Raw genomic sequence first — 15,827 nt, 5'->3', positions numbered from 1 at the left:
ACTGCTCAGTGCCACACAATAACTCAGTAATAGAGGCAGATTTGAACCCAGGTCTCTCCGCCTCTAATTGCAGCTCATTTATAGTTAATTCAGTGGAAATATATTCTCCATGATAAATACTCATGTTAAATGTAAAGACTGAACTGCCACAACTTTATGGGCCTTTTAAAACATCTGCAGACGTTCTGGGGCTTGTCTTTAAACACTGGCTGATGTTGGTTTAGACTGCGGTCCTTCTGGGTAGGTTACAGACGCTTCTCTTTGCTTGTGGCTCCTCGTGTGGCACTGTGCGGCCCTGTAGGGGCTTAATTCCTTTGTCAGTAAAAAGTAGTAAAAACTATTGTCTTTCATCAGCTAACTTGTGGCTTTACAAAATAACTCAGTATCAACAAAGTGTTTCCAAAAGAGCTTGGGGGAGCATCTGAAATTTAGACCAAGTCCAAGAAGGTTTGTGAGATGGTGAAACACACACACATACCCAGGGTGACAGACTCTGAAGTTTTGATATGTTCAAATTGTTCCTGAGGCCTCTTGTTTTATAACTGCTCTTGTCCTTTTTAAACAGCGGAACAGGAAGACACTCAGAAGAAAACCTTCACCTGCTGGATAAACTCACAGCTGGCAAAGGTGAGGAAAAAGGGCAAATTCAGCTATCAATTTATTTAAGTTACCTCTCCTACTCCCTCAGCTTGGGTCCCCCAAATGGCACTGGTGACATTTATATGTCACCATTTATATGGTGACATACAAATGTTGAAAGAATGTACTTAATATACTACCTTGGCCTTGATTTTGTGTGTTTGTTACTCTCTCCTAACAGACATCAAGAGGCAGAGGCACTTTTGTTAAGGATATGGGAGGCAGTGCTATAAAAATACTGAAAGCAACAACAAATCTGTTATCAAATGAAATTATAATAATTATGGTACATATGAAATGAATGTTATGTGTTAGACACTGTCCTAAGTTATTCAAATGTACAGATAGATGCTCCTTGACTTATGGCAACAGTTTTCAACTGGCGTGCTATAAGAATTGTTGAACATGCAATATCTGACTACCGTATTTTTTGGACTATAAGACGCATCCCCCCAAATTTGGGAGGAAAAGGATGTGCGTCTTATAGTCTAAATGTAGCATACCTGGCTTGCTGTGAGCAGTGGGGTGGTGGAGTGGGGTTACAGGCTATTAAATATTTTACCACATTTTTTGCTTCAATTTTTTTTTCTGTTTTCCTTCTTTAAAACCTAGGTTCATCTTATAGTCCGAAAAATATGTTATTTAGTCAGGGGCATTGGCCTTTTCCCCCTTAGATTATCACATAAAACAATGACAGCAGCCAACATAACAGTAAGCTGTCTGGTGTGAATGAATAAAAATTGTACCTAATTTTTTGGTCATATGGACGAAAGAATATATATTTTTGGTGCAATGCAGCATTTTAGTAATTAGTTTATGTGTACCATGAGAAGAAAAAAGTTGAAAATTGTTGACTTATGGATTTCCATCCCAACAAACCCATCATACGTTGAAATTGTCATACCAAAAATGCGTGTAATACACCTAACCTACCAAACATCATAGCCCAGCTTAGCTCCCTTTAACTGTGCTCAGAACACGTGCACTAGCCGACAGGTGGGCGAAGCGTCTACCGGGGAAACACTGTGCAGGGTTAGGCCTGTGCCCTTGTGATCCCATAGCTGACGGTGGGTGGGGCTGTGGTCGCTGCTGCTGCTGCCCAGCATCGGGAGAGAGCATCTTACTGCGTCTGGCTAGTCAGGAAAAGAGCAAAAGTGTAAATTTGACATATGGTTTCCACCGAATGCTTATTGCTCTTGTAGCACTGCAAAGTCGAAAAAGTGTAACTCAAATCATCATATATTGGGGACTTCCTGTACTGAGTACTCATTACATTTTAATGATTTCACAGCGTTCCCGTGAGATAGACAGTGTTATTCCTGTTTACAGAACGAGGAAAGCAACGTACAGAGAACTAAGGTCACAGAGCTTGTTAGTGATAATGCTGGGATACAAATCCAGGCAGTCTGGGCCCAGAGGCCTTGATCGTAATCACTGTGCTATTCTGTCTCTCAGCGATGCCAGGTGCCTGGAATAACCTAGATACAAAATGAATGAGCCTCTTCTCATGGGCTAGCCACCCCAACGCAGTGCTTGGAATTCTAAAAAGGGCAAATTCATAAATAGGCTACTCCACAGATGTAATCTGCTTCCCAAATGGGTCACTATTGGCTGATTCTAAATGTCTTGAATGCCGCTTCTACGCACAGGTCTTAAGCTCTCAGTGAAAGCTGCAAGAGTGTCGTGTTACTGGAAGTTTGCCATGAGATAAATTCAGTTGCTGCTTATCATGTTTGGATATGTAACTTCGTGTGTTCTCTGTCATTCTGTTCATTAAGAAGAAAATCACTACTGAGTCTTAGCTTGTGCAAAGCTACAGTGCACATTTATGAGCTTCTTACAGGTACTGTGTTTCCAGACCAGAGTTTGACCTTCTTTTTCTCATGACCTTTTGCAGCACACGCCTCCCTCGGTTATATCAGACCTGTTCACAGACATTAAAAAGGGGCACGTGCTCCTGGACCTGCTGGAAGTGCTCTCCGGGCAGGAATTGGTAAGCCCTTACAATGACATTAAGAAACTTATGGTTGACTTTAAAAAAAAATTGGTATTTCGGAGTAATGTATTTTGCTTGAATTTCATAGCCTCGAGATAAAGGATCTAATACTTTCCAATGCAGACTCAATATAGAGCATGCCCTGAAATTCCTAAAAAGCCGATCGGTGAGTCGAATTTCACTTGGAAATTCACTGGAGAGGTTAGTACTGGGAAATATTTTCCCCTTTTAACCTGAAGTTTTTTCTTTTCTAGATCAAGCTAATAAATATTCATGTTACTGATATTATAGAGGGAAATCCATCCATTATTCTCGGCCTAATTTGGACAATTATATTACACTTTCATGTAAGTAGTTCGATGATATGAGAATTATTTCTGTTCTAATTTCCACAGTATGAAATGAGTGTAATACAGTAGGTGTGACTTGATGCCAGACACACTCCTGAGCTTCTTCCAGAAATAGAACCCTGGAAATCTTGCTAAGTGGGACGTATATAGCGCCTCTTTTGCCATTCACGTTATTTTTCAATTGAAAATTGAAAGCTGAATTATCATAATAGCCTGAATTATCCATGATACCGTCTGAATAGAACCTGTTATGGCAAATTTTTGCTTATTATTGTGTGTCTACTTTGGCAGAAGAGAGAGTAGAAAGCTTCTGCAGTGAATTCTTGATAACAAACCCACTAAACTTTTACAATCTCCCTATTTTGGAGGGCCCTTGCCCAGACTAATCATCCTGCAACATCCAGTTTTTTCTGTATGTGTATTTGTTTCTTAATGGTTTATATTCAGAGATGCATTTTAATTGACCCAATCTCTGCAGGTACTCTGAATTAGGAGCTCAGCTTAGTTCAGTGCAGTATCGATTGGCAGATGTTGACCATCAGTAAGACCCTCTGTACACACTGTAGGGGCTGGGTAGCTGCTTGCCCTCTGCGTGGAACGTCATGCCTGATTGAGGGCAACGAGTTACCCAGCTCCACTGAAAGAGAACCAGAGTGTAGCCCCAGATGACAAACATTGTTATCCACGCATTTGGCTAGTTCTCGTTTTACCACACATGAACTGTTGCTGTTACATGATACTTCTTACACCTTGTTTTGGCTGAAGGTTTTGCCCCAGTGCTGCTAACTTATGATCCTGTGTATGTTATATCTTCCTCAGATTGCCGAACTTGCCCAGGCTCTTTCTTGCAATTACAGTCAGTCTTCCGTGGATGATGGGAGTGTGGTCAAGTCATCTCCTACCTCAAGTCCTCCGGCTAAGAAATGGTCTAAAGCCCAAGAAAGGTGGCAGATGTCTGCAAAGAAGGCTCTTCTCCTATGGGCTCAGGAGCAGTGTGCGACGTAAGTGGTTTGCTAAGACCAAAGGAGGTACACGGGGCAGCTCTACCCACCAACACGGCATTACTGACCTAGGTCTGAAATTCAGGCCACTGCTCACTACACCCTTCCTCTCATAATGTATCTACCAATTGTGGAAGTCTGTGAGCTCAGCCATTCTTGGTTTCACAGGCTAGAAGATGGTATTGTTTGGGTAACTTAACCTCACTCCCATCTGCGTGTGTATCTGCCCTTTTACTGTGTGCCGATAAAGTGGTCTTTCCGTATCCCTTCCTTTAGGCACAGTTCCCCATGATCTGGAAGGTGGATTCAGGGTCAAAAAGTTTTACTATACTAGGAGCTCTTTAAAAGTCAAGACTGCATCTTAATTGACTGTGTATTCTTAGAACTCAGTATAATGTGAGTTCATGGTAAATGCTGCATAAATATGCATTGAGTGGATGAATGAACACATACGTGAATAAGTAACCCATTTATAAGATTATCTTCTGGAGCTGTATGTGACTACATTCAAAGGCCACAGTCCCCTTGTTTAGTAACCCAGAGCTCAGTTAGGAAACAGAGAAGAGTATGTTTTTTAAAAAAGTAGGGATGATGAAGGGAAATTAGTGCTCATAATTCCTTTTTTACGAAGAAAAATGTTTTCTGCTCTTGGGAGACATTTACTTTTTCATTTTAACCAACTACTGGGAGGGAGTTTAAGAAAAACAAAGAATTGGGATGCAGGAGAACTCACCACGAGAAGAGCTGTGTAGTTCAAAAGGCGTTCCTTGTCACATCAGAGCATCGTCCGGATGAATAGAGGCCTGGAGATGTTGCTGAGCCTTTTAAAAAAACGTCAGGTTTCTGAGTAACTCCTTCCTCATGAAAGACTGAGATGCTGATTTCTACTTTGAGCTGTACCTTTCTTTGTCATCCATCCTCTGCTGTGTGACGGACCCAACCATATATCTCTTAGAGGGGATAAATACTGAACCAACTTTTTCTTTAACTTCCTAGAGAAATTTACTTCAGTTTTCTAAAATTTTTAAATCCGAAATATAGCATGTGGGAAAAACATTACTACATCATATTCAGATTTGTTCCATTTATGCATAGATAAGCTTTAAACCCTTTCAAATTTCACATACTTTACTGAAGTTTATCTCTTCCCCATGTTCTTCTTTATTTTAAAGCTATAGAGTTTGTGCTAAACTTGTTAAGATGTAATAATCCATTTTTAAAGTAATTCATCAGGAGTTTATCCTCCCTTTTTTGGCCATCGGTGGTGGTATCGTGAGCTACCTTCCACGTCAGTGTTCTGTGGTTCTCTGGGACTCAAATGTATCACTGTGTTGTAAGGTACATGTTGTGGCTTATTATTTCTGAAGGATTCGAGACTTCTAAATGAGCCTAGAACCACCCTGCAGCATAATCCTGCCCTGTCTAAGGCCTGGCAGCGACACGTTCCTTGAGGCATTGGTTTCTGCTCCTCAGTGCAGATCTCAGTGCAGACCTCATAGCCAAGTGCTTTACTGAGTCCAGACCCTGCCGGTCAGCACTGAACTGGTTCTGGCCCCCTCAGCACTCTGAAGGTGGTCTGGCCCTGCCCTGGGAGCCCCAGCCCCTATCCCTTTAGCTGCCAATTTAGTTTCGGGTCTCAGTGCCCACTCTGAAGCCAGAATACCTGGGTTTGAGTCATGGCTCCCTGCACTTCTAACTGGTGACCTGAGACACTCTGTGTTTGAGTTTCCTCCGTCATAGAATGCAGATGATACTAAGTTACTTCATAGGGCTATTAAGTGTATTATAATAATTCTTTTTTAAAAAGCATTTGGAACAATTTCTGGACATAGTAAGGTAACACACATGCATTTTTAAAATAAGGCAAAACTCACTGGCTGTTAAATAGTTTATCATGGTTATAATTTAGGCTGTTTCTTAAGGAAAGCCCTGGTCATCTGAAGCAGGCCCTTTCTTGAGTACCTTTTGCCATTTGATTTATACCTTAAATTAGTCTATTGAATTTCCTTCTGTTTTTTATAGGATATTAAAGGAAACTGTGGTTGTGCTAGAATATTTCTTATACTTTGTAGGCAACTGTACTTCTTTATAACATCTTCATCCCTTGTCAAATACAGAATGATTCCCTTGTCAGATACAGATTCGTGATTGAGAGATTCGAAATATATACATTAAGCATTAATATGTGCCAGCTACTGTTTGTGGAGTGAGTCTACGGTGGTGGACAAGAAAGACAAGGCCTTTGCTCTCAAGGGTCTTGCGCCCCTAGTGGGGAAAGCAGATGCATACGTGTGATACTTGGCAATTAGCTTAGGAAGGACTTACGATGATTGGGAGTGTCCAGCATAGGATGGGGGTCACCTTTATATTAGGTGGGTATGGAGCACCTTTCTGAGGAGGAGCTTGCAGCTGAAGCTTTGAGCCGAAGCTTACAGGTATATGAATGTCTGGGAGAAAGAACATCCTAGCAGAAGAATTAAAAAGAGCATCCCTTTAAAAGGGATGTAAAGTACAGCCTAGGAAATATAGTCAATAAGATAGTCGTAACTATTGGTACCTGGTGGGTACTGGGCATATCGGGGGAACACTTTGTAAAGTATATGAATATCTAACCACTATGCTGTACAACTGACACTAATACAAATAATATTGAATGCAAACTATAATTTAAAAAATTTAAAAATAAACATTTAGCAGATGCCCCCCCCCAAAAACCTTCCAAACCCTGCATAACTATTGAAAAATAGGAATGAAGCCAGTGTGGCTGTCACAGTGCAAGGGAGGGGTGATATAAAGGGGGAGAGGGAGGCAAGGACAGAGTCGTGTGGGGCTTTGTGGGCCAGAGTGAGAGGGGTTATTTTAAATACAGTGACAAGCTACAATTTCCCCCCAAATTTGTTATTGTGGTAAAATATACGTAAGATTTACCACTTTAAGTGTATAGTGTAGTAGCGATAAGTACATTCATATTGTTTTGCAGCCACGACTATTCTCTATGTCCAGACTGTTTTCATTTTGCTAAACTGAAACTGTGTATCTACTAAATAACTTTCTCATTCCTCCTTCCCCCTCAGCCTCTGGCAACCTGCAATCTCCTTTTTCAATATATGGATTTTACCTTAAATGGGGAGAATCGTAAAGTATTTGTTCTTTTGTCATTGGCTTCTTTTACTCAGCATAATATCTTTAAAGTTTATTCATGTTATAGCATATGTCAGAATTTCCTTCCTTTTTAGGGCTGAACAATATTCCACTGCATGTATACACCTTCTTTTGTTTGGCCATTCATCTGTAATGACCAGTTTTAACCAAGGGGGTGGCATTGTTTTGGCCATAATATATAATTTAGTTTGTCCCGATGAGAGAGAAAATTGTTTGCCCTAGTGAAGGGAACTTATCTCTATGTGAAGGTTTAAAGTCAGTCTTGAGCCAACAGACTGTTGAGTGAGGAGCATTAAACTTCAGTATCATTGTCACGCAGAGGGCTTTGAAAGACACATTTCGGGCCCACCTCTAGAGTCTGATTCAGCAGGTCTAGGTGGGGGCAGAGATTTGCATTTCTGGCACTTGGAGCCTTCACGATGCTGATGTCACTGGCCCAGGGGTCACGCTTTGAGAACCAGTGTTCTGTAGTATCACAGGCCTCGTCAGACTTGGCACTTTACTTGAACTTGACCACAATATTAAAATGAAATCTTTTCCCAGAGTGATTAATGATTTATTTGACTCACCTAAGTTTGTTTTAATTACTGTCGAAGAGAGCAGGGGTGCTTTGGTATATTCTTTTAAATAGTATATCTCGTGTTTCTACCCCTTTGTGATAGGTCAGAGGCTGTGAGTGTGACAGATTTTAAGTCAAGCTGGAGAAATGGGATGGCTTTCTTGGCTGTCATTCATGCCTTGCGACCAGACCTAATTGACATGAAGAATGTGAAGCACAGATCCAACCAAGACAATCTGAGAGAGGCCTTCAAGATTGCAGAACAGGAATTAAAAATCCCCAAATTGCTGGAACCAGAAGGTAACAGAGCTTCTTTCTTTTTCAAACAATGTTTAGTGTGAAATTGTCATGACAATACTAGTATCCATATATAAGGAAACATAACAGCATTATCTTTTAGTCCTGGAGGGTTTAACCTAAACACTACTTAATTTCATGAAATTAAGAATTTCCAATATCGGGGACTTCTGGCCAAGATGGAGGCATAAGTAGACACACTGTGCCTCCTCGCACAATCAAAAGAAGGACAACAAATTTAAAAACAAAGAGCAACCAGAACTGCCAGGAAATCAAACTGTATGGAAGTCCGACAACCAAGGAGTTGAAGAAATATTCACTCACGCTGGTAGGAGAAATAGAGACAGGCAGCGGGGTGCAGACAGGACATGTGGCAAGGTGGTGGCTGGAGGACTGGGAGGTCCCACATTTGCACGGATAAACTGGGAGGAACAATGGAGGAGCGAGACATACCACGCAACCCAGGGTTCCAACGCAGGAAAAGAAAGCCTCGAAACCTGTGCCTGTAAAAACCTGTGGGGGTTATGGCAGTGGGAGAAACTCCCAGCCTCACAGGAGAGTTCATTGGAGAGACCCACAGGGTCCAAGAACATACACAAACCCACATACCCAGGAATCAGCACCAGAAGGGCCCAATTTGCTTGTGGGTAATGGGGGAAGTGACCGAAAGCTGGCCAAGAGCTGGGCAACTGGCACTGTTTCCTCTCTGACCCCTCCCTCACCTAGAGCGCCGCAATGCACAGACATGGGTTACCTGCCCTGGTGAATACCTAAGGCTCCACCTCTTACAATGTAACAGATGCACCAAGACAAAGAATTATGACCCAAATGAAAGAACAGATCAAAGCATCTGAAAACAGCTAAGCAACAAAGAGATAGCTAACCTATCGGATACAGAGTTCAAAACACTGGTGCCCAGCTGGTGTAGCTCAGTGGATTGAGCGTGGGCCTGCCAACCAAAGGATAGCAGTTCAATTCCCAGTCAGGGCACATGCCTGGGTTGCAGGCCAATTCCCAGCAGGGGACACACGAGAGGCAGCCATACATTGATATTTCTCCCACTCTCCTTCCCTTCCCCTCTAAAGATAAATGAATAAAATCTTAAAAACAAACAAACACTGGTAATCAGGATGCTCCCAGAAATGGTTGAGTATGCTCACAAAATTGAAGAAAAACTGAGGGCTATACAAAGTGAAAGGAAGAAAAAGGTACAGGGAACCAGCATTGAAGGGAAAGAAACCAGGACTCAGATCAACAATTTGGAGCAGAAGGAAGAAATAGACATTCACCCGGAACAGAATGAAGAAACAAGAATTCAAAAAAATGAAAAGAGGCTTAGGAACCTCTGGGACAACTTTGAACATTCCAACTTGTGAATCATAGAGGTGCCAGAAGGAGAAGAGGAAGAGCAAGAAATTGAAAACTTATTTGAAAATGTAATGGAGAACTTCCCTAATCAGGCAAATGACATAGGCTTCCATGAAGTTCAGGAAGCTCAGAGAGTCCCAAAGAAGTTGGACCCAAGGAAACACACACCAAGGCACATCATAATTACGTTATCTGAGATTAAAGATAACTAAAGAATCTTAAAAGCAGCCACAGAAGCCCTGGCTGGTGTGGCTCAGTGGATTGAGCACTGGCCTGCCAACCAAAGAGTCACCAGTTCAATTCCCAGTCAGGGCACATGCCTGGGTTGCAGGTCCCCAGTTGGGAGTACATGAGAGGCAACCACATGTTGATGTTTCTCTCTCTCTCTCCACCCTCTCTCCACCCCTCTCCACCCTCTCCCCCCATTTATTCCCCTCTGTAAAAATAAATAAAATATTTTAAAAAAACAGCCAGAGAAAAGGAGATAGTCACCTACAAAGGGGTTCCCATTAGGGGTTCCCATTAGACTATTAGCTGATTTCTCAAAAGAAACCTTGCAGGCAAGAAGGGGCTGGAAAGAAGTATTCCAAGTCATGAAGGCAAGGACCTACATCTAAGATTACTCCATCCAGCAAAGCTATCATTTAGCATGGGAGGGCAGATAAGGTGCTTCCAGATAAGGTCAAGTTAAAGGAGTTCATCATCACTAAGCCCTTACAGGAAATGTTAAAGGGACTTATCTAAGAAAAAGAAGATCAAAACAATGAAGAGTAAAATGACAACCAACTCACAACTATCAACAACTGAACCTTAAAACAAATAATAACAAACTAAGCAAACAGCTAGAACAGGAACAGAATCACAGAAATGGAAATCACAAGGAAGATTATAAGCGGGGAGTAGGTGGGAAGGGTATGGGGGAAAAGGTGCAGAGAATAAGCATAATTGGTAGGTACAAAACAGACAGGGTGAGGTTAAGAATAGTATATGAAGTAGAGAAGCCAAAGAACTTATATCTACAACTCATGGACATGGAGATGAAGTAAGAATTTCTACTAGTTAGTTAACCTCGGGTGCTCTTGGATTCCTCTCTTTCCATGCTGTACTGTTCAGGGGGAAGTCTGTGCACAGCCCGCACTGAGGGGAGCTGTGACCACCTTCCTTAAGGGCAGGTTGTCTACTTAAGTTATTTGAAATTCTTCTGCATAGGAGAGTTGTCTAGTCTCCATTTTTTATCTAACCATTTATTTATATCAATATGGATACATGGCTATTTTATACTTTGGCTGTATCCAATACCACTTTACTGTTCAAAAAAAATTTTTAATGATTTTTAAAATATATATTTTATTCATTATGCCATTACAGTTGTCCCATTCCCTCCTTCATTCCCCTCCACCCTGCACACCCCCTCCCACCCACATCCCCCCTTTAGTTCATGTCCACGTGTCATAAGTTCCTTAGCTTCTATATTTCCCATACTATTCTTGCCCTCCCCCTGTCTATTTTCTACCTACTATTTATGCTACTTATTCTCTGTACCTTCTCCCCCCTTCTCTCCTTCTCCCACTTCCCTATTGCTAACCCTCTATGTGATCTCCATTTCTATGGTTCTGTTCCTGATCTAGCTGTCCTCTTAGTTTGCTTTTGTTTTAGGTTTGATTGTTAATACCTGTGAGTTTGCTGTCCTTTCACTGTTCATATTTTTTATCTTCTTTTTCTTAGATAAGTCCCTTTAACATTTCATATAAGGGCTTGGTAATGATGAACTCCTTGAACTTGACCTTACCCGAGAAGCACTTTATCTGCCCTTCCATTCTAAATGAAAGCTTTGCTGGATAGAGCAATCTTGGATGTAGGTCTTTGGATTTCATGACTTGGAATACTTCTTTCCAGCCCCTTCTTGCCTGTAAGGTCACTTTTGAGAAATCAGCTGACAGTCTGATGGGAACTCCTTTGTAGGTGACTGTTCCCTTATCTCTTGCTGCTTCTAGAATTCTCTCCTTCATTTTCATCTTGGCTAATGTAATTCTGATGTGCCTTGGTATGTTTCTTCTTGGGTCCAACTTCCTTGGGACTCTCTGAGCTTCCTGGATTTCCTGGAAGTCTGTTTCCTTTGCCAGATTGGGGAAGTTCTTTATTATTTGTTTAAATAAGGTTTCTATTTGTTGCTCTTCCTCTTCCCCTTCTGGTACCCCTATAATTCAGAATTGGAATGTTTAAAGATGTCCCAAAGGTTCCTAAGCCTCTCCTCATTTTTTTTTGAATTCTTGTTTCTTCATTCTTTTCTTTTTGGTCATTTTTTTCTTCCTTCTGGTCCACTCCCTTGATTTGAGTCCCAGTTTCCTTTCCATCACTATTGGTTTCCTGTGCATTTCCCTTCATTTTAAGTAGTTTAGCCTTCATTTGTTCCTCTAATTTGTGACTAAAATCAACCAGTTCTGTGAGCATCCTGATCACCAGTATTTTGAACTGTGCATCTGATAGGTTGGCTATCTCTTCGTCGCTTAGAAGTATTGGCTCTGGGGCTTTGAGCTCTTTTTCTGCTTGAACCATAATGTTTTGGTCAGGTCGCGCCTGTTATGTATGAGAGGTGGAGCCTTAGGTGTTCACTTGGGCAGAGTGACCCAGTCGCTGGGTTGTGATGCTGTATGTGGGGGGGCAGGGTCAGAGAGGGGTAGTGGCATTTTTTCTGCTCTCTCTTGGATTTTGATCCCCTTTGCTGCTTCCCACAAGCAAACCTGGCCCCCCTGGTGCTGGCTCCTGGGTGTGTGGGCTTGTGCACCCTCTAGGACCTTGGTCTCTCCAACAAACTCTCGGTGAGCCAGGGAGCTTCTCCTGGTACCTCATCCCTGAAAGTTTCTCCAATTGGTGCTTTCAGGCTTTAATTTCCGGTGCTGGCGCCCTAGCCTGAGCAGTCTGTCTCACTCCTCCCTCCTTCGCCCGGTTTATCTGCATGCGAAGGTGTAACCGCGGTCAGCCAGACACCTTGCGCCTGCACTGGGTCTGCCTGCTGGCACCTCACGCCTGGGATCTGCCAACTGCCGCCTGTGCTCCTGGGTCGGTCAGGCCACTTTTGCCTGCCTGACCCCGCTCCACCAACCGCAGACTCCTCCCCTCTTACAGGTCTGGCTAAATGGTTCGTTGTTGTCGGACTTCGGTACAGTTCAATTTTCTGTGTTTTGGTTGCATATTTGTTACTAAAACTTTGTTGTCTTTAAACTTGGTTGTGCGAGGAGGCAGTGTTTCCACCTACGCCTGCATCTTGGCTGGAAGTTTCTTATTGTTCAAATTAAAAAAAAATTTAAGGTCAAAGCTTTGGCCGTTTGGGAACTCTTTCAGTTGACCCCTATATTCTTTGATACACCTCCTTCATTGTGGCATTTGCTTGTTTGTTTTGGGGGGTACATTCTCACTTCTTGGCACTAAAAGTTTCTCCAGGGTCATCCCAGTCCTGGGATAGCCATTTCTCCAGTGAGCCCTGGTTCCCTTATTAGAGAATTGTATAAGAAACCAAGATCTGGGTGTTAGAGGGGCTCACTGCTATAGGTACTTAGCATTTTTAGACTCCATTTGTTTTCATGAGTTGAATTAGGTGATTGGAAGTTCACAGTGATTCTTCTGTATTTCTATATATCAGATTGGTCATTACTCTGGTCCCATGTTGCTTGTTATTCTTTTTATGTTAACTTTTTCTCCTATCTCTTTGCTTTTTCTTTACTTCTTTTTTTTTCCTTTTTTTGGTCTTTTCTTTTTCCTTTTGACATTTCATTTTATACTTTTTTCTTAATTTTCCTCATGCTTTGTTCTATTCCCTATTTCTTACTACTGTTTTTAAAATGCTTCTTGCATGTTAAAATTTTTATTGAATTTATTTGGGTGACACTCATTAATAAAATTATATAGGTTTCAAGTGTGCAATTCTACAATACACTGTCTGTACATTGTATTGTGTGTTCACCACCCAAAATCAAGTATTTTGATTCTCCAAATCTTCATTATCAGTATAAAATACTTTGTCTATTTTAGTATGTGAAAATAACTGGGCAGCTAATGAAATAGTTAATATAATAAAAGCAAATTTCCATTCTATGAATGATTGCCCATAATTCATTGTGAAATGGATCATGATTATTTATGCAAACGAAGTACCAGTATTTGAATAAGGGAATTATCTTTTGACACAACTTTGTTAAAAGCATTTTATCATTATGTGTAATTTTGTGTAAAATGAGGTTTTTAAAAGAATGTCTAGCTAAGTCAGTATCATTATTTTATGTATCTCTTGATATTTACATTTTTTAAAAAATTAACTGAGCCCTGGCTGGTGTAGCTCAGTGGATTGAGTGTGGGCCTGCGAACCACATGATCGCGGTTCCATTCCCAGTCAGGGCACATGCCTGGGTTGCAGGCCAGTTCCCAGCAGGGGACTCAGAGAGGCAACCATACATTGATATTTCTCTTCTTCCCTTCCTCTCTAAAGATAAATAAATAAAATCTTAAAAAAAATTAACTGAGTAATTCAACTCTTAGGGATCCTTTCTCTACTGAAACCCCGCCCCCAACTTTTTATTAATACGTTTATGTGCGTACTGCCTTGAATTTTATTATTTGGATATAAATTAGATTCACTTTCTCCTTCAGCCGACTTAGAGTACTCATTGGGTCCATGCATAGTGTTGTTGTATTTGTTGTTTGTTTTTCTCCTAACTGGAATCTTCCTTAGGGGAAGATGTCTTGGCACCTAGCATCTGTTCAAGTGTCTAGCACCTGCTTGATGAATGAGGAAAGGGATGAAACATAAGGCCTCTGGCAAGGGCTAAGCTCTACAGTAATCCCTTGTTGAGACTTGCATTTGTTGGCTCTCTGAATGTTTGTTGAATTGAGTTTAAGTGAATTAATACAGAAGATTTTCTTTTCAATAATCTTTATTGGTGGTTTTGGGAACATCCCAAGGGGCATCCCCAAATTACGTGTTCATTTTGTTCTGTAGCGTATTGCAATCCCTTCTTTGTGATACAGTGATCTACCTAGTTTATTATATATCTGGAGAAGTTCTGCACTTAAGGAATTTATAATACTTTTAGAAACTTTGTTTAATTAGACATTTTCCAAATTTATTTCACCATGGACTCCTAATACAACACAAAACTTGGCCTATAGAAGGCTATCTGTGAATATATGTGTTCTGGGAATAAACAAATACAACCCCTGGCCATCTTGACCAAAACTTTCATACAATATATACTTTTGGAAAAGCTTTCCTGACTACATGCTGAGACCAGTGTGTCAGGAGAGGATTCCAGTTGCTTTATGTTTCTACGCTCCTGGCAGAGTTTCTGCACTGTGACTCTGAAAAGAGGAAGAATTTATTTCCTCCTTCCACCATCCCTGGCTACTTATGCTCTCATACATACAACACACACAGTGTATGTTGAGACTGCGCGTACTATTGCCGGGATTCCACTGGGCTCTGTTTCACTCTAGGTCTAAGTTCCTGGTCACCGCTGTCTTGGAGCAGAGGCGAGTGACCAGAGATTGCAGGGCTGGTTGACTACTTCGGTTCATTTCAAGGCTGCCTCATGCATAGCTTGTTCTTGAGTATTACGTACAGTAAATCACATTTATATTAGAGTGGTAATGTGTCGTGTCTTGCAGATGTGGATGTCGTCAATCCTGATGAAAAGTCAATCATGACCTACGTGGCGCAGTTCCTACGGTATTCAAAGGATCCTCCTGGGACTGGAGCTGAAGCTCAGGTGTGTCTCAATGAGTCCAAATCAAGCTCATTTTTGTTGTACCCTACTCGTGGTTTAATTTTAAAATTGATGTAAAACTTGCATACAGAACTTAAATGTACAGTGTTACGCACTTTGACAAATGCGTATGCCTACATAAGCCATACTCCAGTGATGATGTAACACATTTCTGTTACAACTGTACCACTGTGCCTCTTTTCTGTCTGCAGTGTCCACCCCAGGCAACCAGCATTTCGTCTTCTTTCACCATAGATTAGTTTTGCCTGTTTTTCTTAAAATAATTTTTGTATATCTATTTTTTTAGGAAAAGGTTTCATTTATTTATTTATTTTTAGAGAGAGGGGCAGGGCGGGAGAAAGACAGAGAAACACTGATCTGTTGCCTCTCGCACATAACATGATTGGGAACCAGGCCCGCAACCCAGACATGTGTCCTGAGCAGGAATCAAACCGGCGACCTTTCTGTTTACAGGACAAGACTCAAGCAACCAAGGCATGCTGGTCAGGGCTTTTTAAAATTTTTATAAGAGTTTATTTGAGCCAAACTGATGACATATGTTATAGAATGAGATCTCAAATGCTCCTGCTTGTTCTTTTTTTTTTAAGTTAAAAGTGGTAATTTATTGAACTTTGCTGAATTACCTAAAACAGCTTTAGATAGGCACTACATAGGCCAAACTAAGTTAGCAGGTTTTAT

General features: G+C 41.3%; 1 protein-coding gene across 4 annotated transcripts in view; it reads left to right on the top strand.

Annotated features, from left to right (window-relative positions):
• The window catches only part of SYNE2 (spectrin repeat containing nuclear envelope protein 2), a 296,623-nt gene that overhangs the window by 63,350 nt on the left and 217,446 nt on the right, over positions 1–15,827 (top strand). For all 4 annotated transcript variants that reach the window (XM_037031145.1, XM_037031147.1, XM_037031146.1 and 1 more), the window contains exons 3-9: positions 566–627; positions 2,537–2,632; positions 2,724–2,801; positions 2,890–2,982; positions 3,805–3,986; positions 7,811–8,007; positions 15,031–15,131. In XM_037031145.1, coding sequence (XP_036887040.1) covers positions 566–627; positions 2,537–2,632; positions 2,724–2,801; positions 2,890–2,982; positions 3,805–3,986; positions 7,811–8,007; positions 15,031–15,131 — 809 coding nt within the window. The remainder of the gene's footprint in view (positions 1–565; positions 628–2,536; positions 2,633–2,723; positions 2,802–2,889; positions 2,983–3,804; positions 3,987–7,810; positions 8,008–15,030; positions 15,132–15,827) is intronic.

This window comes from Sturnira hondurensis, unplaced genomic scaffold (genome assembly GCF_014824575.4).
Source record: "Sturnira hondurensis isolate 20B ecotype Veracruz unplaced genomic scaffold, ASM1482457v3 Scaffold0021143, whole genome shotgun sequence".
NCBI classification, from domain to species: domain Eukaryota; kingdom Metazoa; phylum Chordata; class Mammalia; order Chiroptera; family Phyllostomidae; genus Sturnira; species Sturnira hondurensis.
The sequence above is the reverse complement of the archived record's forward strand: the minus strand, read 5'-3'. Positions and strand labels throughout refer to the sequence as shown.